Source organism: Schistocerca cancellata, chromosome 3, assembly GCF_023864275.1.
Source record: "Schistocerca cancellata isolate TAMUIC-IGC-003103 chromosome 3, iqSchCanc2.1, whole genome shotgun sequence".
NCBI lineage: Eukaryota > Metazoa > Arthropoda > Insecta > Orthoptera > Acrididae > Schistocerca > Schistocerca cancellata.
The window spans coordinates 659335378-659363323 of record NC_064628.1 but is presented as its reverse complement, the minus strand read 5'-3'; the positions used below and the strand labels follow the sequence as shown (position 1 = coordinate 659363323).

Genomic DNA, 27946 nt, shown 5'->3' with positions numbered 1-27946 from the left:
AAGTAGCTGTAAGAAATATTAATGAAGATGAAAATAGTTGGTTCCAAAAACAGAACAAGGTAATTGATGGAAATACCTCATTTGACATAAACAAATGATAAAAATGGTTGGCAGAAGATGACTGGCTTCTGAGTTGCCTGAAAGAAATGAAATGAAATGAAATGAAAAAGAAGATGGCTGAATGTGGTTACTTGTTTCAGGGACATAATCATGTTCAAAAGACACCTGACTCCACTGAATAAGTTTTAACTGCTTTTCAGTGACGATTTTATTGCGTGTTTTATATGTAGTGCAAAAAGATGGGATGAACTTCAAGAACTGAAGGCGTTCTTTGGCACATTGTTGGTTAATGGGTATGATGCCTTACCTCAAAAACAAAAATACTGGAAAGAAACTGATGATACTACATGGAACTATGCTACACCAGAGTCAGTGAGAAGAAACCATTTTGAAGATGTCATGCATAATGTGTGTCTAAATGATGATTCTAACCTAGATAAGAATGACAGACTCTCAAAAATTTGTCTCTACTTCAGTCACATCAGAAACTGTCTTCTTGAGTATGCTGTATGGGAGAATGAAAGAAGGGTAGATGAAGCTACGATCCTGTACTTTGGACAGTATGCTCTCATGCAATTCATTAACAGCAAATCTATACATTCTGGATACAGAGTGTGGTGTCATAACTTCAGACTAGGTTAGTTTTTAAATTTTGAGGTTTATCAAAGAACAAAGGAACCACAACATAAATACAAAGAAGATTATGGTTTGGGAGGGGGAATCCCTTTACAGTTAATCGAATTCCTGCCTAAAGATGGTTGTGGTGGCACTTTGCCCCATAATTTGTTTGCAGTCAAATACTTCATGTCCTTGAAAATAGTTGATAAATTTATTGAAATTGGTACTGGTATAAATGGAACCATTAGAAACAATGTAATTGAAAATTGCTCACTAAAAAATGTAGCTGCAATGAAGCATGAAGATAGAGGCTCTTATGAAATGATTTGTGATAAAAATTCACAGTTGCTTGTTTGTCACTGGAATGAGAACTCTATAGTCAAGGCAGTGTCACCCTGGGAAGGTGTAAATCACATTTGCAATATTCAATGGTATTCTACTGCACTGGAGAAGAAAACTGTTGTTCCTCAGCCTCATGTAATCAAGTCTTACAGAGTATGAGTGGAACAGATAGAATGGATCAAAATGTGAGCTATTATCAAATCCAAGAAATAGTGGTGGGCAATTTTTTCTTTCAGGTTTAGATGTAGCAATCCAAAATTCATGGCTATTGTACAGACATTCTGGGAAAAAAAAACAACTCACAGGTGCACAAAAAGTAATATAGCTGTTTAAGAAAAACATTTATACTCCTTTAAGTCTAGAAAATATGATGTGCGATATTCCATACACTTGGTGGTGTATTTGTGCACTAACTCATATTTTGAAATGTATGTACAGAAAACAATAAAAATCAATGTGGTCATGCCTTTTTAGCTTATTGAACCTACCCTAGCAATGTGAACAAGTTTTCTCGCAAGAAATTTCTGAGCATTAATGGGTTAATGTGAGTCTGCTGCATTTGTTTGGAATGAATAAATGAAGAAAACTTTCGAACAATGGAAACTAAAGGTCATAATATCAACAATATAAGGAAAAGACACATTGCTACTCACCGTAAAGATGACACACGGAGTTGCAGACAGGCACAATGAAAAACCACACATGAACTTTCATCCAAAGCCTTCCTCAGAAAAGGAAACACACATGCACATTCATTCACACAAAAAGCACATCTCACACACACATGACCACCATCTCCAGAATTGAACTGTCACTTAGAATGGAAGCAGCAATCTGGAGGGGGGAGGGAAGGGGAAGGGGAAGGGGACGGGATAGCAGGGTGTGGGTGAGGGTTTTCAGGGACGAAACTATCAAAAGGCACAGCATTAGGATGCTTTGGGGCAGGAGGGGGGGGGGGGGTACGATGGGTAGTGAAAAAGGAGAGGAGAGGTGAAGGGGAAAGATGGGAAGGTGCACTGGCAGAGGACAGTACACAAAGAGAGTGAGAGAATGAGAATAGGGAGGAGGTAATGGGACAGAGGGTGTGGAGACTAGGTAAGTAAACATAAGTTGTGGCCGGTATAATTTTGGTAGTGGAGAATATGTTGTAAGGATAACTCCCATTTGTGCGGGTAAAAAATGCTGGTGGTGGAGGAGAGGATCTAGATGTTTCGGGTAGTGAAGTAGCCATTGATATCAAGCATGTTATGTTTATCTGCATGTTGTGCCACAGGGTCATCTTATTTTGGTCTTAGTCACAGTTTGGTGGTGTGGCCAAGGCCAAAGTAGACCAGCCTGTGGCACAACATGCTGCTAAACATGATGGGGCTTGATTTCAATGACTGCTTCACTCCCCTAGCCAGCTGTATTTTCTCCTCAACTACCAGCTTTTGTGGACTGTGCAAATGAGAGTTATCCTTACAACATATTCCCAAAATTATACCAGGCCCAATCTACAGTAACCTACTATCCCCACACCCTCCAGACAAAAGTTTTCCCCCCTCTGTCCTATCATCTCCTCCACATTCTCATTCCCTCACCCTCTTTGTCTGTTGTCCTCTGCCAGTGGACCTTCTTATGTTTCCTCTCTCTCTCTCTCTCTCTCTCTCTCTCTCTCTCTATCTCTTTTTTTCCCCCTCCCCACCTCTCTGGCCTACAATCCTGGCAGTTTAGTCGGTCAAGTGTGTGTGAGGTGTGCTTGCTTGTGTGAATGAATGACTGAATGAATGTGTGTGTGTGTGTGTGTTTCCTTTTCTGAAGAAGGCTTTGGTTGAAAGCCAATGTGTAAGTGTCTTCCATCATGTCTGACTGCAACTCAGTATCTCTTTGTTAGATTTTGTACTAAAAAGACAAATATATGAGAATTTCTAAGGAATTTAGTGTAATTAAAAAAAATTCTGAAACCAGTACATCTGCTGTGAACAAACTTCAACAACAACAAATATCATCCTTGAATTCTTCAAGATACATATTCATTATAAAAGTAATGTTTCCTGTTCCAAATCTTCTGTGATTTGCAAAACTCCCCATATAGTTGTTTAGGAAAATACAATCTATAACTAGAACTTTACATTAATTTTTTTCTCTTCATTAAGAGCAGGAACATTGTGCTGTATACATTTAATCCATTCAACATGTTGCTTTCTGTTAGACTTTGTGCTGTAGAGTTTTATTCTGCCATATATTTAGAGTTGCCACCAGTCGAGATTTTTCCAGGACTGCCCTTATTTTTATTAAGTTGTCTTGGTGTCCCCAGACACTTTGGGAACAAAGGTCCCAGATTGTTATCATATTTAGTACACCTTTGTTTCATTTTTTAACTAATCGTCTGACACTGTATGAAGCTTTCAGCCATAATAATGTACAAATTTTCCTTGCGTTATTTCCATTACTGTGTGATTTGAGGGATGTTGGCATTATGCTTCATTCTCTTACAAAATTAAGCTGTGTCCAGCCTCAAGCTCAAAATATAATACTGATTTCATCAGTAACTAGTAAGTGGCACACTTCTATAATAATGTGACGTGTACTCATTTCAGAGTTCAGTTGCCACGGCAGCATGTTTTTTTGTGTGCATATTATGTCATGGCAGCTATGATTTTAATAAATCAATAATATTAGTAGAAGGGAAGCTGTTACACTCCATATAGCAGAGACGCTGAGTCGCAGACAGGCACAACAAAAAGACTTCCACACTTAAAGCTTTTGGCCATTGACCGTCATCAACAACAACACACACACACACACACACACACAAATGCAACTCACATACAGTCTCAGGCAACTGAAACCACACTGCGAGCAGCAGCACCAGTGCTTGATGGGAGTGGCGACTGGGTGGGGATAAGGATGAGGCTGGGGTGGGAAGGGGGAGGGATAGTATGCTTCGGGTGGGGGATAGTGAAGTGCTGCAAGTTACATGGAGGGCAGGGGATAGGTGGGGAAGGGAAGGGATGGAATGGGAACAGGGAAGGGGCTGGATGGGTGAGGACAGTGACTAACAAAGGTTACGGCCAACAGGGTTACGGGAATGTAGGATGTATTGCAGGGAAAGTTCCCACCTGCGCAATTCAGAAAATCTGGTGTTGGTGGGAAGGATCCTTATGGCACAGGCTGTGAAGCAGTCATTGAAATGAAGGATATCATGTTTGGCAGTGTGTTCAGCAACAGGGTGGTCCACTTGTTTCTTGGCCACAGTTTGTCAGTGGCCATTCATGCGGACAGACAGCTTGTTGGTTGTCATGCCTACATAGAATGCAGAACAGTAGTTGCAGCTTAGCTTGTGGACCACATGCCTGGTTTCACAGGTAGCCCTGCCCTTGATGGGATAGGTGATGTTAGTGACTGGACTGGAGTAGGTGGTGGTGGGAGGATATACGGGACAGGTCTTGCATCTAGATCTATTACAGGGGTATGAGCCATGAGGTAAGGAATTGGAAGCAGGTGTTGTGTAAGGATGGATGAGTATATTGTGTAGGTTTGGTGGATGGCGGAAAACTTCTGTGCGAGGTGTGGAAAAGATAGTGGGCAAGACATTTCTCATTTCAGGGGATGACAAGAGGCAATTGAAACCGAAGTGGAGTATATAACTCAGTTGCTCCAGTCCTGTGTGGTACTGAGTTATGAGGGGAATGCTCCTCTGTGGCCGGACGGTAGGACTTTGGGATGTGGTGGGAGACTGTAAAGATAAGGCATGGGAGATGTGTTTTTGTACAAGGTTATGGGGATAATTACAGTCAGTGAAGGCTTCAGTGAGACCTTCAGTATATTTTGAGATGGACTGCTCATCACTGCAGATGTGACGACCATGGGTGGCTAGGCTGCACAGAAACTCTTCTTGGTATGGAACAGATGGCAGCTGTCAAAGTGGAGGTACTGCTGGTGTTCAGTGGGTTTGATATTGACAGAGGTACTGATGTAGCCACCTTCAAAGTGGAGGTCAGCATCTAGGAAGGTGGCTTGTTGGGTTGAGTAGGACCAGGTTGTTGTGACTCGCCACTCATTCAAAGCGCCGCTGCGCAATTACCCGGTGTCCTCTACGTGTGGCACTGTCTGCCGTGCCACCTAAGTGGCCAGCCGAGCAGCGGCTGCTAGACTGGGACTCAGTGCTCATTCGAATGTTAACGCGTGCACATGTCTTGCTTGTCAACTTACTCTGTGATTTATATGTGTTGTGTCATTCTGAAATATATGTGTTCAACTTGACGTTATAACAATTGGCAACAAGGTAGTGGATTTTTCCTTTTCACCGTTGACCCACAGGTTTCCATGGCTACTGTCGAGCAACTATTGCAAAGTCTCCTCGAACAGCAAACGCTTCTAACAGCGGCGATTCGCGATTTCGTCGCGGCGTCAAGTGCAGGGCGTTTCTAGTTGTTGGCTATACCTCCTTTTCCTCCTTACGACGAGACGGCGGAAGACTGGTCTGATTATGAAAAACGTCTTCGACAGCACTTCTTAGCATTTCATGTCACGGTCGAACAACCATGTAAGTCTCTGTTCCTTTCCTGGATTTCACCTCAAATGTATCGGTTGTTGTCGCAATTGGCTCCTTTGAAGGAACCTGTGTCTTTGTCCTTTGCTGAAATATGCTCACTTCTGTCTGTCTATTTTCAAAAGCAAACGCATGTGGTAGCCTCTTGCATTGCTTTTTATCGTTGTCAAAAACAGCCACATCAATCCTATCGCGCTTGGGCTGCTGAACTTCACGGACTCAGTCGAAAGTGTCAATTTGTTACTGACGTTCACAAAGAATCCTATGCCGATTCCATGGTACGGGATGCTATTATACGGTCGGCGCCCGACAAAGAAGTTCGGGAACGTGCCCTTCAGTTGGCAAATCCGACTCTAGATGAAGTTCTCTCCATTGCACAGTCTTTTGAAATTTCTCGTGCCGCTGGGGCGCAAATAGAGGCGTGGGGTGATGTCGGGGAAATACAACCTCTGTGCGCTGTTGATGACGCGTGCGGCGCGTCCCCGCCGGCCGATGTGGTCGCAGTGCGCTCCCACGCGCAGCCTTGGCCTAACCGTAAACAACCCGCTAAGAAACTGCAGCAAAACCCCCGGCAACTTCCTTCATGTCTGCGGTGTTTTACGAAACATTCACGGGAGGATTATCCCCAACGTTGGGGTGTGTGTCACAATTGCAAAAAGAAAGGTCATGTGTCTTCCGTTTGCAAATCCAACCGCATACATGATGTTCATGACAATGACACTGATTCTGATTCTGTGTTGTCTGTCAATTGCACTTCTTCCCTTTCAGGGAAGTTATTCCTCACTGTCCAAATCCTTGGTCGAGATGTTCGCATGCAAGTGGATGCCGGTTCTGCTGCCACTATAATTAATTCTCAGACGTATCTTCAGTTGGGTTCTCCACTCCTGTCACCTGTCACTCGGCAATTATGGACGTACAATAAACAGAAGATTTCTCTCTTGGGACAATTTAATGCTGAGGTATCTTACAAATCTGTCGTTCGCACTGTTCCCATATTTGTGGTCGACCAGAGTAATGCAGAGAATCTTTTTGGTTTCGATGCCTTTCGTGTTTTTGGGTTCTCCATAGATGACTCTGTCCATATCGTCTCTGATGCTATTCCTTATGCTCAATTGGATTCCTTGTCGATGACATTTTCGTCCCTTTTTTCTCCTGGGTTAGGCCATGCAAACGACTTTGAAGCTCATATCACACTCAAACCCACTGCTCGGCCTAAGTTTTTCGGGCTTGGCCCATTCCTGTGGCCCTTCGTGATCGGGTAAAACGGAGCTGGATCGTCTCACTACTTCAGGGGTCTTGTTTCCCATCACTTCCAGTGAGTGGTCCTCTCCTGTCGTTGTCGTTGCTAAGCCAAATGGTGATATTCGTCTCTGTGGCGATTTCAAAGCCACTGTAAATGCTCAATGCCTCATTGACACTTACCCTATGCCCCGACCTGAAGAACTGTTCACTAAACTTGCTGGAGGCCAGTATTTTTCTAAAATTGACCTGTCGGAAGCTTATATCAACTTCCACTCGACGCTGCATCCCGGCAGTTTCTGGTCCTTAACACGCCTTTCGGCCTCTATCAATACCAACGCCTGATTTCGGGGTTGCTAGCGCCCCTGCTCTCTTTCAGTGATTCTTGGAACAATTATTGCTCCCTGTCCCTGGGTGTATCAATTACATGGACGACATTGTTGTCACTGGCTTCACCACTGAAGAACATCTTCAAAATCTCCGCACTCTTTTTCATGTCTTACAGACTGCCGATCTTAAGTGTAATCTTCAGAAATCACAATTTTTTCAGGCATCTATCATGTACTTGGGGTTTCAACTCTCTCGGGATGGTATTCGTCTGCTTCAGCTAACTGTCGCTGCGATCGATGCCCTTCCTCGCCCTGCATCTGTTAAGGAACTGCAGGCCTTCTTGGGGAAAATAGCAAAGTTTTTACCGTCTGCGGCTTCGGTGGCTCAGCCATTGCATCGCCTGTTGCATAAAAACGTGCCTTTTCACTGGTCCACGTCATGCGATGCAGCTTTCCAGAAATTGAAGACTATGCTGAAACAGGCCCCGTGCTTGGCTACTTATCGACCTGGCCAACATCTTGTTCTTCCCACAGACGCCTCTCAAAACGGGTCGGTGCAGTCCTTGCGCACCGTTTTCCTGACGGTTCTGAACAACCCATTGCTTATGCCTCCAAAACGCTCACGGATGCCCAACAAAAGTATTCTCAAATTGAAAAAGAAGCTTTGGCCATTATTTATGCTCTTCATAAGTTTGGTGTTTTTCTCTATGGCTCAAAATTTCATCTTGTTACAGATCACAAACCACTTGTTTCCTTGCTTCATCCATCAATGTCACTTCCCAACAAGGCTGCACACTGCCTCCAGCGTTGGGCTCTTTACTTGTCACGTTTCAATTATGAGATTAATTTCCGGCCAACGGCTCAACATGCAAATGCTGATGCTCTGTCTCGCCTTCCCATGGGTCCTGATCAGGCATTCAATAGGGACGAACTTTTGTGTTTCCATCTGGATGTTGCTCAGCAGTGGGTTGTGGACGGGTTCCCCATCACTGGGGACAGGCTGGCGGCTGCTACGGGTTCTGACCCTACCCTCTCCCGGATTTTACACTGTATTCAGAAGGGTTGTCCAGATCGCCTGTCCGCTAAGACTTCTGATCCACTGCGGAACTACTATGCTTTGCGCTACCTCCTCACGGCTAGGGATGGTGTTATCCTCCTTTCCACTGACAATGCTTTGCCGCGTGTTGTGTTACCTGCGTCTTTGCGTGCTTCGGTCTTGCGCCTCCTTCTCCAAGGGCACTGGGGTGTGTCTCGCACAAAATCTCTGGCGCGCCGTCATGTGTACTGGCCTGGCATCGACTCTGAAATAGCACACATGGTCGCTGCCTGCGGCCCTTGTGTGTCACAGGCCGCTGCCCCAAAGTCATCTTTGTCACCGTGGCCTTCGCCTGAGAAGCCCCGGGAGCGCATTCATGCTGACTTTGCGGGACCCTTTTTAGGTACTTATTGGCTCCTTGTAATTGACGCCTACTCTAACTTTCCTTTCATTGTCCGTTGCACGTCGCCTACCACCGCGGCAACCACCAGTGCTCTCGCCCGCATTTTTTCTTTGGAAAGCCTCCCCTCTACTCTTGTGACTGATAATGGTCCGCAATTTGCCTCTTCCGAATTTGCGGATTTTTGTGCTCGTCACAGCGTTATGCATGTCACGGCCCCGCCGTTCCATCCACAATCAAACGGTGAGGCTGAACGACTGATCCGCACATTTAAGGCTCAGATGGGGAAACTTCTGACTTCTTCTGCTGCTGCTGATGCGCTTCTCCAGTTTCTGGAATCTCACCGTTTCACCCCCATGGGTGACCACAGCCCGGCTGAGCTCTTACATGGCCGACAGCCCTGCACACTACTTCATCTTCTGCGGCCTTCCACCTCACGGCCACGGGTGCCTTCACTTGGCCGGTTCACCGCCGACGACCTCGTCTGGGTACGGGGATATGGCAGGCGGCCAAAATGGAGCCCGGGCCGCATCTTACGACACCGTGGCCGACGCCTGTATGAAATCCAGACGGACACGGGTGTTGCAGTGTGTCATTCTGACCTGCTTCGGCCTCGTATGCCGGCAACACCTGTTCCGAATGCCCCTACACCACCTTCGGCTCTACATGACGCTCGGGATCTTGGCATCTCTCAATACTCACAACGCAGCCCTCTCACCGTCATCGCGATGCCAGCACAAGAACGGATGCCACCAGGAGACATGCCCATGCAGGAACCGGATGACCATCCTCTGTCAGATCCAATCTACTCGCCTCCTCCTCCAACGGACGCTGACACATCGCCCATGTCTCCTGTTATATCAACTGGACTTGCAGCAATGGGCAGATTGGTGCATGGGGCCCCAGCGGATTCGACCCCTACGTCTCCTGTCATCTCGACCTGTTATCATCGGGGACACTTCCGTCCATACAGGAAGCCTCCTCCTCGAGACTTTACAGTGAGTCAAACAACGCCTATGGACGTTAGCCATCTCCAGGACACCTCCATCAGGGCCAGTGCAACAATTTCAAAGGGGGGAAAAGTGTTGTGACTCGCCGATCATTCAAAGCGCCGCTGCGCAATTACACGCATCCTCTACGTGCGGCGCTGTCTGCCAACCATGCAGCAGCTGCGCCACCTAAGCGGCCAGCCGAGCAGCGGCCGCTAGACTGGGACTCAGTGCTCATTCGAATGTTAACGCGTGCCCATGTCTTGCTTGTCAACTTACTCTGTGATTTATATGTGTTGTGTCATTCTGAAATATATGTGTTCAACTTGACGTTATAACACAGGTGAAACAAATGGGGGAGAAGTTGTTGAGGTTCTGGATGAATGTGGATAGGGTGTCCTCACCTTCAATCCAAATAGCAAAGATGTTATCAATGAATCTGAACAAAGTGAGGGGTTTAGTATTCTGGATTTTTAGGAAGGATCCCTCTAGATGGCCTCTGAATAGGTTTGCATAGGATGGAGCCATGCGGGTGCCCATAGCCATACCCCAGATTTGTTTGTAGGTAATGCCTTCAAAGGAGAAGTAATTGTGGGTGAGGATATAGTTGGTCATGACAACTAGGAAGGAGATTGTTGGTTTGGAATCTGTCAGGCATTGGGAAATGTAGTGTTCAATAGCAGTAAGGCTATGGGCATTAGGAATGTTAGTGTACAGGGTGGTGGCATCAATAGTGATGAGCAGGACACCGTGTGGTGAAGGGACAGGAACTGTGGAGAGTCGGTGGAGGAAATGGTTGGTATCTTTTATATAGGAGGGCAGGTTCTGGGTAACAGATTGAAGGTGTTGGTCTACGAGAGCAGAGATTCTCTCAGTGGGGGCACAGTAACCGGCCACAGTGGGACGTCCAGGGTGATTAGGTTTATGGACTTTAGGAAGCAGGTAGAAGGTAGGAGTATGGCAGGGATAGGCAACCACAAAGCCTTCATGATCTACTATTCCATACCAACATATCAAAGTGATCTACTTTTAAAAATTCAGTTGCTACATTTTTAATTTTTGGGTACTGGTACTGTAAAACAACTATTTAAAATAAAAGTTTTAAATCTTCACTACTTATTCGAAACATAATAATTTTATTTCATAATATTCTCAAGTATATTCTTACATTAACAACACAAGAATTATTTACATTTAATGTGATATCTGAGTAGCTGTTTTGTCAACAATGTCCTTCATATTTGGTGTATAACTTGTTACACTTAGTCAAATACCCGATTCCAGATGTTAATCAGCCAACCTTGTTCTATGTTTATTTTTAATAAAGTTCATATTTGAAAACAGTGATTAACACAGGTAGGTAGAAGCAGACATGGCCTTTATTCTACGAGCAACATTACCAAGACAGGTTATTTCTCGTGAGGAATTAGAGGCCAACAGGTTTTGGGTTCTGCAACACTTTTTGAGAAACAAATAATTTTTAATGATAATATTTCAAGTTCAAGGGCAGCCCTATCTATGTCAAAAACTTTTGCAATGGAAGAAGATATATTCACTAGTTCAATGTTAGCCCAAGGGAAAGATACAAACTGGGTTACCACTGAAATCTTTTTGAAGTCTGAAAACTGATCACTGAAATCATCCCTCAAGTTGGAGATCATTACTGCATAACATTTACTATTGTGAAGTATATCACTTCCTTCTATTTGTGTTTTCAGAGTTGGAAAATGTCTTAATTCACCCCTCTTAAGGCAGCACTCCCACAAAAACAATTTTTCAGTAAAAGAATTTACTTCAGATATCAAATCAGCAATATATTTGTCATTGCCTTTAAATTTCAAATTCAGCTCATTAAGCTTTTCTGTTAGGTCAATGAAGAAAGCAAAATTCATAAGCCAGAGAGGAGCTTCAATACAGGCTGACAGACTATTCTCATCTTGTTCTTGCAAAAACAGTTTGGTAGCTGGTAAAAGCTTGTGGGAACGTTGCAGCACTTTTCCCTTGCTAAGCCAACACACTTCAGTGTGGAGCAGTAAATCTCCATACTATAGTTCTAGTTCATTTGCCAAATCTTTGAAAAGTCTTCTTTGAAGAGAGTGAGACCTAATTTTATTGACTATTTTTTCAACAGTATTCATAGTTTCATTCATATTTAAAAACTTTCCAAACAGAGACTGCTGGTGTAAAATACAGTGATAAGTTAAAAACGGTGGAAAACATTAATCTTGTTGGCACAGAGCAATAAAACCACTTTTAGAACCTCTCAAGGCTGGAGCTCCATCTGTGGTAATGCTTACAAACTTGTGGATAGGTATTTTCTCCGATTGAATGAGTTGCTTCATGGCAAAAAATATATCTTCTCCTCTTGTATGGCCTTTCAAAGAAAGTACTTTTGAAAGTTCTTCATTGGCAGTAAAGTTATTAAAAACTATCCTTACAAAAAATGGCAACTGAGCAGCACCTGTTGCATTAGTAGACTCATCTAATTGCATTGAAAAATAGCAGCACTCATCCAAATCTGTTTTGAGAGAAAACATCATTAGACATATTTTCAACTCTCCTTGTGACCGTTCTTGATGAAAGTTGAAGGAATTCAATGGCAGCAACTATTTCAGACTTGTTCTTCAAATTATGAAACAACTTATCACCAGCTTCTCGAAATGCTTCTTTTCCGAATTCACCATCTTCGAAAGGTTTCTTCCTTTCCGCCAATACATTCAAAACATGATAAGAAGCAAAAGTGGCAGCAACACTTTTGTCTACTGGTTTCATGAATATGCTTTTTTGAACACTTAACTGATTTTGAAGTTCCTTGATTTTCTTTTCTCAGTTTGGAGTTTACAGGAAACTCGGTATTAACACGTGGGTACACAGTTTTGAAATTTCTCTCGACGTTTGTCTTTTTCACAAATGTAACCTTAGCATCACACAATAAACAAATGCATGTGCCATTTCTTTCTGTTACAAAAAATTCGTGTTCCTGTTTGGAATGAAAATGATAAATTTTGCGTTTTTTTTATACACAACTCATTATGCATGAAGTCGCTGCACTACTCGTACGTTGTCAAAAAGTGTCAACAAGGTATGCAAGTACGCATGCTCAGTGCTGAGTATTGACGGCACAGAAAATTCTACCTATGTCCTTTCCATGCTCTATTACATTGCAGAAGTTGGTAGTACATGGCACAAAACTCACCGCCTTCTCCTGACGTATCGAACACATTTCACAAAGATGAGTTAAACAATGCAGCAACGAGTGGCACGCAGGTGGTGGCTGATTTAACTAATGCAGCAAAAATTTTTAGAGGTTCAAGGGAGATGTTGGTACCAGTTCTACGCTGTTATTAACAAACAAAACAACTTGTGTCAAATGGGCACGCATTTTTACTGCTACGGAAAACAATTGACGATTTTATTCAACAATTTTTCTTTTGCAGTCTCAGCACTCACATGATCTACCAAATAAGCACTCGCGATCTACCAGTAGATCGCGGTCGACGTGTTGCCGACCCCTGGAGTATGGGGAGTGGTAGGGGTGAGTAGAGAGATGGACAACAGGGAGAGGTTCTGGGATGGCCTCAGGATTTGAGCAATGACTGGAGATCTTGCTGGATTACTGGAAAGGGGTCACTGTAGCAAGGTTTGTAGGTCGAAGCATCTGACAACTGGTGGAGTCCTTCCGCCAGGTAATCCTTGAGTTCAAAACAACTGTGGTGGAGCTTTGTCTGCAGGTAGAATTATAAGGTCAGGATCAGTTTTTAGACGGTGGACTGCAGTTCTTCCTGCAGATGTAAGGTTAGTCTGCATCTTGAGGGATTTGGGGAATAATGGTGAGGCAAGGTTCGAGGTTAAGAAATTCTGGAAAGTTAACAGGGGGTGGTTTGGGGGCAGTGGGGGTGGATCACGGTTGGATGAAGGAGTGAACTGAGCTCAAGGTTCAATATTGGTCCTTGGTTGAGTCTGATTGGTAGGGTTGGTGGTGAAAAACCATTTCCACTGTAGGGACCAGGAGAAGGTCTTTAACAAGTCATTCACGATTGAATTTCTTATTGACCACATCTTGCACAGGAAAAAAAAGTGGAAAATTATACCCCTTCTCTATGCCCCACCTGCTTCCCCATCCTCTGTCTGCAAGAAATGGTGTACACTACCATATCTAGGTGAGGTATCACAGATTGTAGCCAAAGCATTGAAAGCCTGCAAGTATAGGCTTTAAGAACATGGTAGCCCAATGTATTTTAATAGCAAAGATAAGATCCAGTTATTAGCCAACAGTGGGGTATACAAAATAACCTGGCCTGATTGTGACAAATTTTATCTCGATCAGTCAGGCAGAGATATAGCAACTAGGCTGGCTGAACATGAATGCAGCTGGAGGTTGCAGAATTCTGACTCTGCATTTGCTGAACAATGAGGGTCACAACTACCAGCCAGTGTCCCACTTACTTCACTTAGCAAACAAAGGCCATAAACTCAACCTGCTGGAAGCCCTGGAAATTAACAAATATCTAGCTCACAGTCCAGATCATATCCTAAATCACCAGACACAGCTCAACAGTTTCCCTGTCCTAAACTTCATATAATCATCTCTGTTGTTCTTTACTTCCCACACTGTCTGTTCCTACATATTCCCATTTTCCTGAATTCATTAAGTTCTTTTGTTTTATTGAAGTTGTGTATGTATTCCATATAGACTATAGTTTTAATAGTTAAGGCTTTCTTTTAACTGGTACTTGTATTACTGTCCATGTTTAACACCTCTTGTAGCTGTCTCATCAAATATTGTTTATATTTTACTTGGTGCATTTACTTAATGCAAACTGTTACATAGCCATTGTTTAGAATATAATGTTAATGTTAAAATGCAGTATCACCACACTCTCAAAGATTGCATTTACTGTATGTTCCCTCAGACTCTTCCAATTTCCTGCATTTATTTATTTCTGTTTACATTATTGATATTGCTTAAGTTCCTTATGTATTTTGTAATTACATTGATAATTGTTTCTTCTTTTAATTGGTTTGTGTATCGCTCTCCATGTTTTATACCTCCTGATGTAGCCTTGTCAAGTACTAATTTTATTTTATTTTATTAGTTTTGTTTATTAATAGAAACTGTTATGTAGGCATGCTGTTCCTATTTTGTGTTAAAGTTTTTCCTGTCTACTCCATTTTTATTTATTTACTGTTCACTTTTCTACTTTTTCATTGCATTACTACCACGCAGTCAAAGATGTTACTTACTGTATGTTTCTGCTTCAGTCTAGACATGTTACTTCTCTCCCAATGTTGTTTTGCAAACATTGTAACTTCTTTGGAGGCAATACTCAGTAAATGTCTGAAGATGGCCTTGTAAACCGAAAACCGGTCAACACAATAAAAGTAATACTGTGGAACAAAAGCAAACTGGTTCTTTTCATTTTTTATAATGTTCTACCAAGAACTGACAAAAGATTCTGTTAACATAATTTTACTGAAATACTACAATGAGAAAATATAGTAAGTGACCTATGATGAGGAAAAGCATCAATTCTCATTGGGCCTCTCTGATGCTGGAGTGTGAATGACCTGGCTCTCCTTTCTAACCATCTCCAACCTAATCCTCTCTAATCCCCAAGGAAGGACCTAAAATTTTCAAAAGTTGTGATTTTTTTGTCATATCTTTAAGCAGCAGTACCAGCAGTACTACAAATTTAACATCTTGAAGGAAAGTATTGGCCAGGCTTTCTGGTGTGAGGGTACAGAATTTTTGCTGAATTACATCTGGCTCTTCAAGGTGGGGAGATTTCAGGTAATCATTGAACAAGATTGTCAATAATGAATTTTATTATATAGGTTAAGCTGTTTAAATGCTACATTAGTGCATTATTTCTGTATATAGGATATTCTGTATTAGTTCAGATATTTGTTTTGTATTTTATTATTTGTTTGGGGGTGCTCCTTGGATGACTTGCAGCAGTTGGAGTTCATCAGCAGACATCCCTACACCACTGTAGATGCTGAATGGAGCTACTTATACACCACAGACTGCCAAAGTGGGCCTCAGAGTATTAAACTACAAGAATCGTCAACGAAAACTGAAGACAAGAATGCCAATAACGATGATGAGAAAATATTGTAAAATCTGAGTTAATGTGAGCTTAGTATCTGTTCGATATAGAACTCCATATGCAAGCATAAAATAAATGTTGACTGTTATAAGAAATTACTGAAAGTCATTTTGGAAAAGATTAATACAAAAATATTATCATTAATTTCAAGAAACATATATAAACAACTTTTAGTATTTTTGCCACCCTGAATCCTTTCACTGTCTTGCAATTTTATAATGTTCTCAAGCAATTTTTTCTTTTGATACAGCATAAAGTTTGTTAGTTATCAAGCTGCTCCTCTTTTTCTAGTTGAAATACACACACTTGCAAATGTTAAAACACAAATACACATAGAAATCAAGTCATTTTTGGAGGTCTTGGAGTCAAAATCTATGTTACTCCATGAAGCAAGTAGGCTGCATAATTACTGAGAGTCTAATTAATTTTCAATGGTTGCTAAACTTTTTTAGACAGACTTTTGAACTGCAGTTTCCTGCAGCTGTTAGTGCACAATAGAGAAATGGGCAAAGTTCAGTGATTGCAGCAACTCAGTTCAGAATTATTTAGAGGAACTGCTTGGCAAAACCTTAACTTGTTGCTATTGCTAGTAAACAGTTCTAACTTTAATTAAATGCCATCATTCCAGCTGTCCGATGTTTTAGGGTTTTGATGGGCATCTTTTCCCCATGTTTAACACACTTTCAACAGAATTTTGTGTAATAAAATTAATCAGTGAAAGCTAATCACAACAAATGCCCCCATGATTTAAATTCATCCAGGTCCTTCCTTAAAATTTATAGCCTTTTATCAAATATAAGTTATTTATTTTTGGGAATAATATGAGAATGTTTTACATAAACTGTCCAGTCACATTAATGCGACCATCTGTCAAAACCCTGAATAACCACCCTTCGCAGTGTGCATCGCTGCAAGATGTGCAGGAAGAGTGTCAATGAGGTTTTGGAAGGTACTGACACGGATGTGGAGCCATGCTAACTCTGGTGCTTTTGCCTGCTCCACTAGATTCTCAGCTGAAGATCCATGGTGCAAACAGTCTGATTGGTGTCACCTGAAGATTCTTGATTGGGTTTATATCCGTGAAATTTGATGGTCAGGGGATTATGGTAAACTCATTCTGCTGCTCTTTGAACCACGCACATACACTGCAAGCTGTATGACATATTGCATTGTCCTGGTGGTAGATGCCATCATGCAGAGGAAAAACAAATTGCATGTTGCATGTAAGGTTGGACATGGTCCCCAAGGATAGATGCATACCTGTGTTGATCCATGTCCCTTCTAGTATGACAAGATCACTCAGGGAATGCCACAAAAACATTCCCCAGACCATAACACTCCCTTCTACAGCCCGGACCCTTCCAACGATTATTGCAGGTTGTTCGCTTTCAGTTATTTCGTGCTAATGGCCATCTCTCCGATGGAGCATAAAATGTGATTCATCTGAAAAGGCCACCTTTCACCACTCAGTGGATACCCAGTTGGGGTATTGGTGTGCAAATTTCAACCTTTGTCACTGATGGGCAGCAGTCAGCTTGGATGCAAGAACCAGGCGCCTGCTGTGAAGGTCCATACGCAGCAACATTCATGAAATGGTCATTCAGGAGGCACTGTTGGTATCCCACAGGTTCCTTGGGTGGTTAGTTGTTCAACAGTTGCACAGCACATAGATGTGCCTGTAGACATCTCCACAGCCGTTGTTCACCACTGTAATCTATGGGCTGTGGTTGACCACCGTTGCCTCTGCGCTGGTTTTGGATAGTGCCGTTTTACCATGCACGATATACTTTAACAAGGGCAGCATACAAACATTTTACAAACTTAGCCATTTTGGAAATGTTTCCATCTTGGCCCAAAAGCCAAAGATCATGCATGCCCTTTTGGACATCAGATCAATCTCTCCATTTACGCATTTTAACAATGACTGCACTGTTTGCCGCATTCCCCAAAAACGCTTTATATACCCTCCACTGCTGTGCTCCCACATGCCATCTGTCAGTGGTAATTGCATGTAATGTTGAACATAGGCGGTGGTCACATTAAAGTGACTGGACCGCGTACATGATCTTATTTTAGTCACATATTTATGCTACTGTTATTTTGCAGTTAAGTAGTTCATCATTAATTCCAATAATGATGCCATCATGCAGAGGAAAAACAAACTGCATGTTGCATGTAAGGTTGGACATGGTCCCCTCCTGAAGAGGGGCAGCAGCCTTTTCAGTAGTTGCAGGGGCAACAGTCTGGATGATTGACTGATCTGGCCTTGTAACACTAACCAAAACGGCCTTGCTGTGCTGGTACTGCGAATGGTTGAAAGCAAGGGGAATCTACAGCCAGAATTTTTCCCGAGGGCATGCAGCTTTACTGTATGGTTAATGATGATGGCGTCCTCTTGGATAAAATATACCGGAGGTAAAATAGTCCCTCATTCAGATCTCCGGGTGGGGACTACTCAAGAGGACGTCGTCATCAGCAGAAAGAAAACTGGCGTTCTATGGATCGGAGCGTGGAATGCCAGGTCCCTTAATTGGGCAGGTACGTTAGAAAATTTAAAAAGGGAAATGGATAGGTTAAACTTAGATACAGTGGGAATTAGTGAAGTTCGGTGGCAGGAGGAACAAGACTTTTGGTCAGGCGAATTCAGGTTTATAAATACAAAGTCAAATAGGGGTAATGCAGGAGTAGGTTTAATAATGAATAAAAAAAATAGGAATGCGGGTAAGCTACTACAAACAGCATAGTGAACGCATTATTGTGGCCAAGATAGACATAAAGCCCACGCCTATTACAGTAGTACAAGTTTATATGCCAACTAGCTCTGCAGATGATGAAGAAATTGAAGAAATGTATGATGAAATAAAAGAAATTATTCAGATAGTGAAGGGAGACGAAAATTTAATAGTCATGGGTGACTGGAATTTGCTAGTAGGAAAAGGGAGAGAAGGAAATGTAGTAGGTGAATATGGATTGGGGGTAAGAAATGAAAGAGGAAGCCGCCTGGTAGAATGTTGTGCAGAGCACAGTTTAATCACAGCTAACACTTGGTTCAAGAATCATGAAAGAAGGTTGTATACATGGAAGAACCCTGGAGATACTAAAAGGTATCAGATAGATTATATAGTGGTAAGATAGAGATTTTTGGAACCAGGTTTTAAATTGTAAGACTTTTCCAGGGGCAGATGTGGACTCTGACCACAATCTATTGGTTATGAACTGTAGATTAAAACTGAAGAAACTGCAAAGGTAGGAATTTAAGGAGATGGGACCTGGATAAAATGACTAAACCAGAGGTTGTACAGAGTTTCAGGGAGAGCGTAAGGGAACAAATGGCAGGAATTGGGGAAGAAATACAGTAGAAGAAGAATGGGTAGCTTTGAGGGATGAAGTAGTGAAGGCAGCAGAGGATCAAGTAGGTAAAAAGACAAGGGCTGGTAGAAATCCTTGGGTAACAGAAGAAATATTGAATTTAATTGATGAAAGGAGAAAATATAAAAATGCAGTAAATGAAGCAGGCAAAAAGGAATACAAACGTCTCAAAAATGAGATCGACAGGAAGGGCAAATTGGCTAAGCAGGGATGGCTAGAGGATAAATGTAAGGATGTAGAGACTTATCTCATTAGGGGTAAGATAGATACTGCCTATAGGAAAATTAACAAGACCTTTGGAGAAAAGAGAACCACTTGTATGAATATCAAGAGCTCAGATGGAAACCCAGTTCTAAGCAAAGAAGGGAAAGCAGAAAGGTGGAAGGAGTATATAGAGGGGATATACAAGGGCGATGTACTTGAGGACAATATTATGGAAATGGAAGAGGATGTAGATGAAGATGAAATGGGAGATATGATACTGCGTGAAGAGTTCGACAGAGCACTGAAAGACCTGAGTCGAAACGAGGCCCCCGGAGTAGACAACATTCCATTAGAACTATTGACGGCCTTGGGAGAGCCAGTCCTGACAAAACTCTACCATCTGGTGAGCAAGATGTATGAGACTGGCGAAATACCCTCAGACTTCAAGAAGAATATAATAATCCCAATCCCAAAGAAAGCAAGTGTTGACAGATGTGAAAATTACCGTACTATCAGTTTAATAAGTCACGGCTGCAAAATACTAATGCGAATTCTTTACAGATGAATGGAAAAACTAGTAGAAGCCGACCTTGGGGAAGATCAGTTTGGATTCCATAGAAATATTGGAACACGTGAGGCAATACTGACCCTACGGCTTATCTTAGAAGCTAGATTAAGGAAAGGCAAACCTACATTTCTAGCATTTGTAGACTTGGAGAAAGCTTTTGACAATGTTGACTGGAATACTCTCTTTCAAATTCTGAGGGTGCCAGGGGTAAAACACAGGGAGCGAAAGGCTATTTACAATATGTACAGAAAGTAGATGGTGGTTATAAGAGTCGAGGGGTATGAAAGGGAAGCAGTGGTTGGGAAGGGAGTGAGACGGGGTTGTAGCCTATCCCCAATGTTATTCAATCTGTATATTGAGAAAGCAATAAAGGAAACAAAAAAAAAGTTCGGAGTAGGTATTAAAATCCATGGAGAAGAAATAAAATCTTTGAGGTTCGCTGATGACAATGTAATTCTGTCAGAGACAGCAAAGGACTTGGAAGAGCAGCTGAACCGAATGGACAGTGTCTTGAAAGGAGGATATAAGATGAACATCAACAAAAGCAAAACAAGGATAATGGAACGTAATCGAATTAAGTCGGGTGATGTTGAGGGTATTAGATTAGGAAATGAGACACTTAAAGTAGTAAATGAGTTTTGCTATTTGGGGAGCAAAATAACTGATGATGGTCGAAGTAGAGAGGATATAAAATGTAGACTGGCAATGGGAAGGAAAGCGTTTTTGAAGAAGAGAAATTTGTTAACATCGAGTATTGATTTAAGTGTCAGGAAGTCGTTTCTGAAAGTATTTGTATAGAGTGTAGCCATGTATGGAAGTGAAACATGGACGATAAATAGTTTAGACACGAAGAGAATAGAGGCTTTCGAAATGTGGTGCTACAGAACAATGCTGAAGATTAGATGGGTAGATCACATAACTAATGAGGAGGTGTTGAATAGAATTGGGGAGAAGAGAAATTTGTGGCACAACTTGACTAGAAGAAGGGATCGGTTGGTAGGAGATGTTCTGAGGCATCAAGGGATCACCAATTTAGTATTGGAGGGCAGCGTGGAGGGTAAAAATCGTAGAGGGAGACAAAGAGATGAATACACCAAGCAGATTTAGAAGGATGTAGGTTGCAGTAGGTACTGGGAGATGAAGAAGCTTGCACAGGATAGAGTAGCATGGAGAGCTGCATCAAACCAGTCTCAGGACTGAAGACCACAACAACAACAACGATTAAAAAATCAGTACAAAAGTAATATTTCAAATTCTAAGTATTGCACCACTTAAATTGGTACAGTGAAATGTTTTTGGATTGTCAAGTAGGAATTACTCTTCAATCTAACTTAAGGAAACTGGTTAGTGTCCTGAAGGTACAATATGGTTCAAATGGCTCTGAGAACTATGGGACTTAACATCTGAAGTCATCAATTCCCTAGAACTTAGAACTACTTAAACCTAACTAACCCAAGGACATCACACACATCCATGCCCGAGGCAGGATTCGAAACTGCGGTCGCGTGGTTCCACACTGAAGTGCCTAGAACCACTTGGCCACAGCGGCCGGCTCCTGAAGGTAAGACTGAACACTGGTTTGCTTTAGTAGACAAGGTCTTATTGGAATGCGGTTCCCTTTCCAACTACAGGACTATCTGGAGAACTAACTCTAACACAGAATGAAAACTGCAAGACAATTTTGCGTTTCTTCACCATGCATATTACAAAAGAAGTTGAACATTGTAGGAATAAATCTTAGGATTGACTGGGGGTTCTAATATCTGAAAACCAGTGAGCAGTTTCTTCTAATAGAATAACTTCTAATCCAAAATGTATGCTTAAGCTTATGGCATACTTTTGAAGTGTCTCATTCCAGGCCACCACAATACATTTATACAATGATGTTGAAACAATAAAGAGCTATTCGGAAAGTAAGTTCCAATTGGTCACAAAATGGAAACCTCTGTGAAAATCCGATGAAGCTTTGCACAGATATGTTGGGCAGTATCTCTAGTATGCCCATATATTGCATCACATCACTCTTTTCAGTTCTGAGCACACAGTGAGCACATAAAGATGTATAGAAAAAAGTGTCTCCTGCCAAGTATGAGGGCCTGGTGAGAAATTTTGTCTGAAGCTATGCAGTCCACAAAACGTAACTGTCGTAAGTTTCATTCTTCAAGACAACTCTCAACCGCATTTTGCAGGGGCAATGAAGACCTCCTCCGATGCAAAGTGTTAGATCACCACAATACAGGTCATAATTAGCTCTCTCTGAGTTTCATCTCTGCTCACATGAACTGCTGGTTATGAAGACATTTTGGGACAGACAATGAGCTGTAGACCAGCATGGAGAATTGGTGGAAAGCAATGGCGGCTGCCTTCTATCATGAAGGTATTGGGAAGTTGGTACAATGCTACAACAAATGTCCAAGCTGGAGCGGAAATTATATAGATAAGTAGCTGGAAGTTGTAGCTAACTGTTGCAAATAAAACATTTTTGACTTTCACAGTGGTTTCTATTTCAAGGCAAATCAGAACTTACTTTCGGAATAACTCTTGTGTTAAATTATTGCAGAAATCTGTTTTTACAATATTAGAATTTACAATAAACCAAGGTAATTGTGTTTCATGCAGACTGGTAAAGACCAGCAAATAATAATTAAAAATTAAACCAAATTCCATGCATTATAGTCATATTAGCAGTATGCAAAACTGCTACAATTAAGACTGTATAGAGTTCACTTACTAATAACAGATGGCATGCTGGTACCAATTATGCTTTCTGAATCATCTGTACTTGGATCTGCAGTTTCTGAAATGTCTGTCATAGCTTTCTGAAACATTACAAATAGAAAAACAGCTCTGAAATTAGGTGCTGAGTTTTTTCTTTTCACTTATTTTTTTTATGATTATAAAATTTCTGTAAAATACATTTAACAATGGAAGGACTAGCAGTTGAGAAAAATACAATAAATTCACAAGTTTTGTTCGTTGTATCACTCCTAAAAATTTAATTTCACATAAATAATGTTTTTTCTTTACCTGCCCTTTGATTGGAGTGACACCCGATGGGGAAAACTATGCTTTGTCTTTACAGTAACAGTATACCCAGAAACTCTTTCCATGAATAGGACTGTGTTACCATGTGTCTTTGAAGCACGACTTTCATACTGTTATGTTTACAATGGTTTCATACTCTTGCTTGCTGAAATAAACAAGATAAAATTACTTCAAATCAACAGACTGTTTAGAAGAACTTGTTGTTTTGTGTGATTAATGAAAAATCTCATACAAAGATGTGAAACAAATACTAACAAAGAGATAGAGGGGCTGGCCAGTACTTACCTCAGCTCAGTACAGCCGATAGATACACATAAAACAGAACCGAAAATTTAAATTCCTAGCTTTCGGAACAAATGTTCCTTCATCGGGGAGGAGAGAGGGGATAGAAAGGGAAGAAGGGAAAGGAGATTCAGTTACTCACAACCCAGGTTATGAAGCAACAGGGAAAGGAAAATAGGCTATTTTCCTTTCCCTGTTGCTTCATAACCTGGGTTGTGAGTAACTGAATCTCCTTTCCCTTCTTCCCTTTCTATCCCCTCTCTCCTCCCCGATGAAGGAGCATTTGTTCCGAAAGCTAGGAATTTAAATTTTCGGTTCTGTTTTATGTGTATCTATCGGCTGTACTGAGCTGAGGTAAGTACTGGCCAGCCCCTCTGTCTCTTTGTTAGTATTTGTTGTTTTGTGTCATTATTAAAGATAAAATACTACATCTCAACTGAAAAATAAAAGACAGAGGAAGAAAAATTAGCATGAGAAAGGGAGCTGGAGAATGAATGAGCGAAAATGGAGTACAAATTACATTCATTGTTGAGTGGTTTCATTTACAGGTAACAAATTCTTTTGCCAAAAGCCACAACATAAGAGCTTCAACAACAACATACAGAAAGAAAACTTAATAACATTGCAAACTATGCACAGAAGATCAGGTAGTGATGCTTGCATGATAAACATTTGTGTGCATTACAAATAAAAAACAAAAAGAATTATCTTATTATGAGCTCATCAATAAATTCCAACATGAGATTTTCATAGTTGTAGAATTTATATACTCAGAAAAGTAAGTAGAATTTATGTGCTTGGGGAAGTATACCCACCATTTCTCAACATTATACTTGTGTTTGCTTCACACTATCCGCAATGAACACTAGTGGCTAAGTGACACTATGTGTGTGTGTGTAAAATTGTCATTTAGTGTGCATGTGGCCACGAGCTTAAGACAGCCGACTGATTGAGTCTCATTCACAACTGCTCTCACCCTTGCAGCGGGCAATGTACCTTTAGGTGCCCTTGGAGGGGTGGCCTATGGACCATTGTCCCTCAGGTACAAGTACCTCCGAGAAGGCACCACTCTCCATTGAGTTGGTCAAATTTAGTGGCCAAACATACCAGCTGCCAAATAAATATTACTTTCTTTCCAAAATAATAGGAGTAACACAAATCCTGCTAAATCATGGAAAAGAGCATGATCAAACTCGGACTGGATGTACCTAGATTTGGCTAAGCTATGCTTGTGATTGTGGTTCCAACCAGAAAATGACCTGGTGTGAGGACTTGGGGACTAGTAGGATCACATCACAAAATATTGGTGTGAGAGTTCAAGCAAGCCTCAATTTGGCAAGTCAGGGTTGTCAACTCTTCAAATGTTGGGCACATGGTTCCCATTGTTCGGCTGCAAGTGGTACTTGAAGGACTTCACTCCTGCTTCCCATATTCTACCAAAGTATAGTGATGCAGGAAGAATGAAGTACCAGCTGGTGTCTTTTTTCTGCATAAAGTTTTTCATCTATTTCTGCTGATAACGATTGCTCTCAGCAGCTTGTAACTCACAGAGTTCCCAACTAGCTCCAACAGAGTTTGTCCAGTTGTTGCTGTACAGGTTTTTGCACCTACTCCATTGTGATATAATATTCTAAGGGTTGACAGGAGTGTTCCCGTGGTCACATTGCCAACTGCGTCCCAATTCAATCTCGTGTTGCCATGTACACAAATATGGCAACATAGCACTTTCCCTTTAACTTGGATAAGCATGAGCCAGTTTTCACATAGAATCAATCCCACAATTGAAGAAAGACCTCTCAGCTACACAAGGCTGTGGCAAACCTCCCAAGAGCTGTTGTGCAGGCTTTAGCTTTAATTACTAATGAGTCAGGCTCTGATGCAAAAAATGCTGAATTGCATTTCATCTGTTAGGCTTCCTGAGAGATGCAAGCGACAGTTGTTTCCCAGCATGGGAAAAATGGTAATGTTCATCTTTGAGTATTAGCCTTGTGAGATGACGGAGAAGTGCAGTACGAGTTGATGCTCTCCCTCATGTGACAAGTCAGCATATCACAGCATGCCTCAACCCGTTGTAATCTTGAGTCATCAAGGATAGGATGCACTGGTTTGAATTTGCTGTTATTGTCTACTAGCTTGTTGGTCTCCAACTGGTGGATTTCCGTAACAGAAATGGTTTCTTATGCTATTCCGATGCATCATAGCAAAGCATCCTGCAGTTCACTGTGAGACAATTCAGAAATTACTTATTCCCTTTGCAGTCTTGCAGTTATTAATAACCTGAGACAGTATGCCATTATCTGCTGCAGTCATGATGACTTCAAGAATCAACAGGTGAGATCATCTTGGATTGCTCTGCTGATGTGACAGAGAACTTGAGCTTTTCCTTCTGGAAACTCCAGAGATGCAGAATCATTAGTATGTCTAAAACAGACCTTGAAGTGGTGTCTTCTTTAAGCCAGGCCAGTTCCTCCCACCAAAGTCTCTTTTCTTGCTGGTCTGTAGGAGACACTTCTCGTGATTTAAGATGACTTAGAGTCTCCACTGTAGACACATAGTTCCATACTGCAACGGACACGATTTCTTATATCTCTAACACACAGTTCTGTGTTGCCCCATGGACTCAGGGTAGCTTCTCTCAAGCTTCAGTTCTCTCACTTGTCACTGTTCAATCTGAGAGAAGTGTTTGCTGCAATGTGGTAAGAATCACCTAATTGATTTGGCTCTTTGTGAGACAGAACAAATCTGCCTGTGGAATTCATCATTGTCTGTTCCACATACTGTCCCTCCTCTTTTGTTGTTGTACCTTGATGTAATTCTTCTATTGCTCATAAGTGGATGTGTTTGAATGTCAGAGTCAGTTTTTACAATGCATGACATGACTTGCCCCTGTGATGAATTGGTGTACTCTATCATTTGATGCTGTCCTGATATGACCTGACCTCATTCTGTCTCCTGAAACACAGGACCTGCATCTAACTCTACATATATACTTCGAAAGCCCCCATATGTTGCATGGCGGAGGGTGCCCTGTAGCACTACTAGTCATTTCCCTTCCTGTCCCACTTGCAATTAGAGTGAGTGAAAAATGAATGTCTCTATGCCTCCATATGTGCCCTAATCCCTCTGATCTTATCTTCGTGATCCTTACATGAAATGTACATGGGAGTTCAGCTCCTATGGAGATGGTCCTTCTCTTTTGAATGTGTGGACAAAATTCTGCTCCTGGCAATACGTCGATCTTACCAGGTGGCCAAAACTCTGAATCAGAGAGTTGAGCATTTGGCAAGCTGAACATACTTTGCTCAATTTGGAGGAATGAGCATAGTGTGTCTTGGCCTTGGGTCCAAATGTCAAATGTGTGTGAATTTCTGAGGAACCAAACTGCTGAGGTCATCGGTCTCTAGATTTACACATTACTTAAACTAACTTATGCTAAGAACAACACATACACCCACCCCCGAGGGAGGACTCGAACTTCCGACGGGAGTGGCGCCTTGGGTCCAGATCATGAATATATCATCAATGAATCTGAACTAGAAAAGAGGTTTGGGACCTTCGATGGCAAGGTATGTGCTCTCTAGATAGCCCATACACAGGTTAGCGTAAGAAGGTTCCATGCAGGTGTCCATGGCTGCTTCATAAATTTGTTTGATATCTTCTCCTCAAAGGAGAAGTAGTTACAGGTAAGGATTTATTTTACAAGTGTACAAGGTATGAAGTAGTGGATTTGGAACCAACAGGACGCATAGGGATCCAGGTAGCAATGGGGTGGGATATGGTATCAGCAACTAAAATATCATTTAAAATTAGTACACTGTTTTTACACATGTAGATGAGTGAAAACACTGAGTTCATTGTTTTTATATAACTGTGTAACACTTGTCTCTTTACAGTATTTCATGTTTCAAAAATGAATGTCCCAACCAAAGCTGAACTGTTTTCCAGTTGTCAGTCCTCAGGACTCAGTCCTTAAGACTAGAGTGTAACGGAACAGGTTTACAAATGGTTCACAGCAGACAGCATAAGTCTTAATTTTACAGGAACACATTAACAGCCAACTCCAAACAAATAAAAATTACTTACCACAAGTATAACAATAATTATTTACCACAAGTACAACAATAATGTGCTCCATGCAACATGTGTCCTATTAATAGAAAATGAGCTAGTGCTCAAAAGCCAGTGTGAATGCTGTTTCCTGTTGTGTGTTCCTGTGCCTTTCCTTTACTTTGCTTACCGTACATAAAGATCAATGGGTACAAAGTAAATGAGACTCCATATGTGTAATTCCCATGCATTCAAATGATGATTGTGATGTTTGGTTTGCGGGGTACTCAACGATAAAGTTATCAGCACCGTATAAATTCCCATCTTTCCACAGTCCAGTTTCACCATTTTCCTGAATGATGATGAAATGATGAGGAAAACACAGACACCCAGTCCCCCGGTGGAGAAAATCCCCAACTCGGCCAGGAATCAAACCCAGGATCTAGTCATCCAGAGGTAGCAATGCTAACCACTTGACCACATGATGTGGATGCACCCAAATGAACAACAACTTGAGGTGTCACCAGCACCAGGATATGTTAACCAAAACACTCAATTCTGGCTGCTTTATACTGTAGCGAAGAGTGGGTCCCTCTCAACCTGGGGTCCGAGGATGTGCCCCATATCTCCCTGAAGAAGGCACTAACAATTCTGAAAGATAAGTTTTTTCCTATTTTTATGTGAGTCTATTGGGAGCACTTGGAATTTAGCTTCCTGAAGATAAGTACTGGCCAGCCATTCTGTATCCTTGTATGTTTCCAAGCCTGTTACTGA

The 27946-nt window shown here is 41.7% G+C and overlaps 1 protein-coding gene across 4 annotated transcripts in view; it reads right to left on the bottom strand.

The window, feature by feature from the left end:
* Positions 1-27946, bottom strand: part of LOC126175627 (zinc finger protein 143-like) — a 118613-nt gene that overhangs the window by 70177 nt on the left and 20490 nt on the right. For all 4 annotated transcript variants that reach the window (XM_049922513.1, XM_049922515.1, XM_049922514.1 and 1 more), the window contains exons 2-3: positions 22826-22988; positions 22530-22617 (exon numbers count right to left, since the gene is read on the bottom strand). In XM_049922513.1, the coding sequence (XP_049778470.1) occupies positions 22530-22611 (82 nt within the window). In that variant the 5' untranslated portion in view covers positions 22612-22617; positions 22826-22988. The remainder of the gene's footprint in view (positions 1-22529; positions 22618-22825; positions 22989-27946) is intronic.